Raw genomic sequence first — 3461 nt, forward strand, 5'->3', positions numbered from 1 at the left:
TGCCTGGGCTATGGGCATGGGTGTCAATTTACTTTCAGCAAATACTCACAACATCATCATGGCAATGACAGGTGAGTTGCATTTAGGAAGGGAAATTGTCCTCAGATTGAGAAGCAGGCAGAGAGGGTTTGGACATAGTGAAGTCTCTGGAAAGTAACGTTTCAATAAGGCTAAAGATTTTTGTGATGTGGTACTGAATGCAGTAAACAATTTCAGGCAAGAAAATGTTGAGTGTTCTGGAAAAGGTAAAATTAGAAAGCCCATGACATTAAATTTTGATAACTTGAAAGTGAAATTTTATTTCAAAAACAGTGCAAAGTTTCACTTAAATTTTCAGTCTCTCCTTTAGAAACAGCATTTTTTTGTTTACAATTCAATCAACTGTTAAATGGAGAAAAAATATTTTAATCATAATTTAATAACATAATACTAAAAGAAGGATTCCTCTTATATAATAAATAAAACATTTTCAGGTTTTTGTGCCTGCTGAAGAATTAGAGATACATATGTTTTGATTTGCTCTGAAAAGGTATTTACTATCTTTTTCTTCTGTAAACTGAGAAACTGTTGTTGTAGCTGCCTCTGTATCTCTCCCCTGAAGCTGAAGTGAAAACCACAGAGGAATATTTGTGCCTGCCCTAAACAGACTGAACTGAGTTTAGGCCATAACCTCCATTGTTTCCTTTGTTGTCAAATACGCCACTCTCAGAGCTCCGATTTATATTTAAATTAACCTAAGTTTTAGTGCTATGATGAGTATTTTAGCAGTTCTATGCTTTAAAATTCTTCCAAAATTCTCTGTAATGTATTGACTGAAAATAACATCACTGACAAATGATACCAGTGTGGCATGGGGGGCGACTAGTCCCCCTGCCAAGCCATGTTCTGGGATGGTGGATAACAGAGGGCTGTGGGTGTCCTTGGCAGGCAGTGGGCTGTTCACACCAGAAGGACCTGCCATCTACCACTATGACAGTCGGACCAAGGAGGGACGTCTCCTGCTAGCGGAGTTGATCGCACGCCCCCGTCTTTCCCTCACCTACCCTCCTGCCATCAACTGGAGTTTGCATGCCACAAGCATCAATAAATTTCCAGGACAAAATGACACTTTCTCAGGAGCTGTCCGGAAAGATATATTCACTTTCAGTGAACTCAAGCGCAAAGCTGGAAATTACACAGTTTGTCAAGGTGACCTCTGCTGTCATCTGGACTATCAGATGTCAAACAAGAGCAAAGATGAAGTTTATGTCCTAGGTGCTTTTGATGGGCTTCACGGTTCTACCATAAAGTACCATTGGCAGGTAACTGTTTTTTCAAGGGTGAGTGTGGGGCTACATCCCAGCCACCCCAAAACACTTGTCCATTACTGCACCCTGAGAACTATTCTTGCTGTCAAATCCAGCTCTTGATTGTTGAAAGCTTAGTGGTGTTCTGACTTTCTGTATCCTCCTCCCTCAGATATGCACACTGCTCAAATGCAAGAGCACAGACCTGGACACGTGTGGGCAGCCCGTGGAGACAGCTCAGACCAAGTTTGATATGTTCTCCCTCAGCGGCACATTCAGCACCAGCTATGTCTTTCCAGAAGTGTTGTACAGTGGAGTGCAGCTGGCTCCTGGGGAGTTTGAGGTAATGGGCCACCCTTGTGAGCTGTTTAATGCAAAGTTTTCCAGGCTGTGGAATAGCTTATATGAAAGCTTATCTGCTTATATGGAAGCAGATTCCCACCCAAGAACCACTTTCTTTGGTTCTGCAGACCGTAACTCAGGTGGACAGATTTAAACTGATGGATTGAATTAATCCTTCCTGATGAGAACATATGAATGATGAGGTTGGGAATGTATTCAGTGTTTACTTTAGCAAATATGCCTTCCTGCTTCAGGTCCCAAACTATAAGCAACAGCTTTCAAAGAGCTATTTTCTACAGGCTTCTGCTGATGGGCGTTTTTGGAGAAAAAGAAATCAAATACTCTGAGAAATTGTCCAAGCAAGAAAAACTACTTAGGAGCAAGAGCAGAGATCCTATTTAATAGTTTACAAGACACAATGAGAACAGTAAAAAAGACCTGAAAAGTTTTAGGGTAAATAAGGATGATTTTTTTACAAGGTAGAGAATTGAAAAGCATTTTTCATCCTGCATATTTGTTTCGAATGGGACTTCTGTAAAAATATGTACATCAAAGGATGTAGGGTTGGACTCGATGATCTTTGAGGTCTTTTCCAACCCGATTGATTCGATGATTCTATTGTATGATAAAATATGATCACAATGTAATTAAAAACAATATGTTTTATTTTCTTAACAAATATGTGTTTGGTTTTTTGTCACAAGGCCCTTAAAAAGTTTCAGGTCTTCATGGTCTATGAACAACAGTGATTTCAAATTGATATGTAAAAGATAACTAAGAAAAGCTACATATGGCCAGTAGCTTGAAATTATCTACCTCCATCTGAAAATTGTTTTGAGGTCTGCAAATCAAAAAATCTTTCAAATATGTCCTAGATGTGTTTATAACCGTCATTGCTTTGTATAAGTAACTAATGAAACCTGACAAATCAGTTTTTCTCACTCTCACCTTCTTATGAGGTGGAGAAAATGATCTTTTTTATTTTCCCCCCAAAGATGGAGATGAAGGGAGTTTTAAAGATCTTCATGTCCAAGGAAATGTGGGAAGGCTATAGTGGGAAGGCTCTGGCAGAGCCAAAGAGAATTCTAGTTTCTTTCACTGTCATGATTGTTTTTAAAAGTGTTGCATCAAAATATTCAAGATCTCAGGTCTATTCTCTCTGTACCATGCAATATTGCTACTCTGTTAGTGCACTATTAGTGTCATTCTTTCTCTTTTCAACTAGGTGCTACGTGACGGGCGTTTGAGAAGTAAGCACAGTACATCAAAACCACTCATAACAGCAACACTTTTCGGAAGGCGTTATGAGAAGGACCCGCCACATCCTCTGCGACCCTCCCCGTAACATAACTCCTTAGGTGTTACACAGTTGCCAAAGACGAGGGGAATTTCCTACAGTGTTTCACCTCCTCACTAACCGTAGCAGTTATCCTGTATGACTCCTGTTCTGCAATCTTGTGCTTCTGCTCAGCAAATGTGGCAGTTTGGTTTACCTAAGAGAAAGTGATGTGATCATTCTGCAATTATTTTTTATTATGAATGCTCTGTCACATGAAACTTTTGGATAGAAATTTTGTTTCCCTCAAGATATCATGTAAATTGCTAGGATAATAAATAGTAGGAAGAAGACTGACACAAAAATGTATGAAATGTGGTTTGTGATTTTATTGCAGAACAAATTTTCTCCAAGGAAGCATTTCTGCCCCTTTTGCCCCTTGCTGTTTTTCAGACTGTATAATCACTAAGTGTGTGTGTTTCTCAGCCTTACACTCCAGTCAATAAGGCCTCCTTAATACTCAATGAGCCTTGACCCCATTCTGACCAAAGCACTGT

The 3461-nt window shown here is 39.5% G+C and overlaps 1 protein-coding gene across 1 annotated transcript; it reads left to right on the top strand.

Moving 5' to 3' along the window:
* Positions 1-7: 7 nt before the first annotated feature.
* Positions 8-2973, top strand: LOC103797636 (vascular non-inflammatory molecule 2-like). The gene is made up of 4 exons (XM_009069862.1): positions 8-71; positions 928-1301; positions 1459-1629; positions 2854-2973. Exons 1-4 carry the CDS (start codon positions 11-13, stop codon positions 2971-2973), a joined length of 726 nt encoding a protein of 241 aa, XP_009068110.1. The 5' UTR covers positions 8-10.
* The last annotated feature ends 488 nt before the right edge of the window (positions 2974-3461 follow it).

The sequence above is a fragment of the Acanthisitta chloris genome, unplaced genomic scaffold, assembly GCF_000695815.1.
Source record: "Acanthisitta chloris isolate BGI_N310 unplaced genomic scaffold, ASM69581v1 scaffold45080, whole genome shotgun sequence".
NCBI lineage: Eukaryota > Metazoa > Chordata > Aves > Passeriformes > Acanthisittidae > Acanthisitta > Acanthisitta chloris.

Excerpts from the sequence above, each read along its gene's own strand:
- LOC103797636 (XM_009069862.1), top strand. The coding sequence starts at position 11 with ATGGGCATGGGTGTCAATTTACTTTCAGCAAATACTCACAACATCATC. Across the intron at positions 72-927 it reads CATCATCATGGCAATGACAG|GCAGTGGGCTGTTCACACCA; the intron begins GTGAGTTGCATT and ends TGTCCTTGGCAG. Across the intron at positions 1,302-1,458 it reads CCATAAAGTACCATTGGCAG|ATATGCACACTGCTCAAATG; the intron begins GTAACTGTTTTT and ends CTCCTCCCTCAG.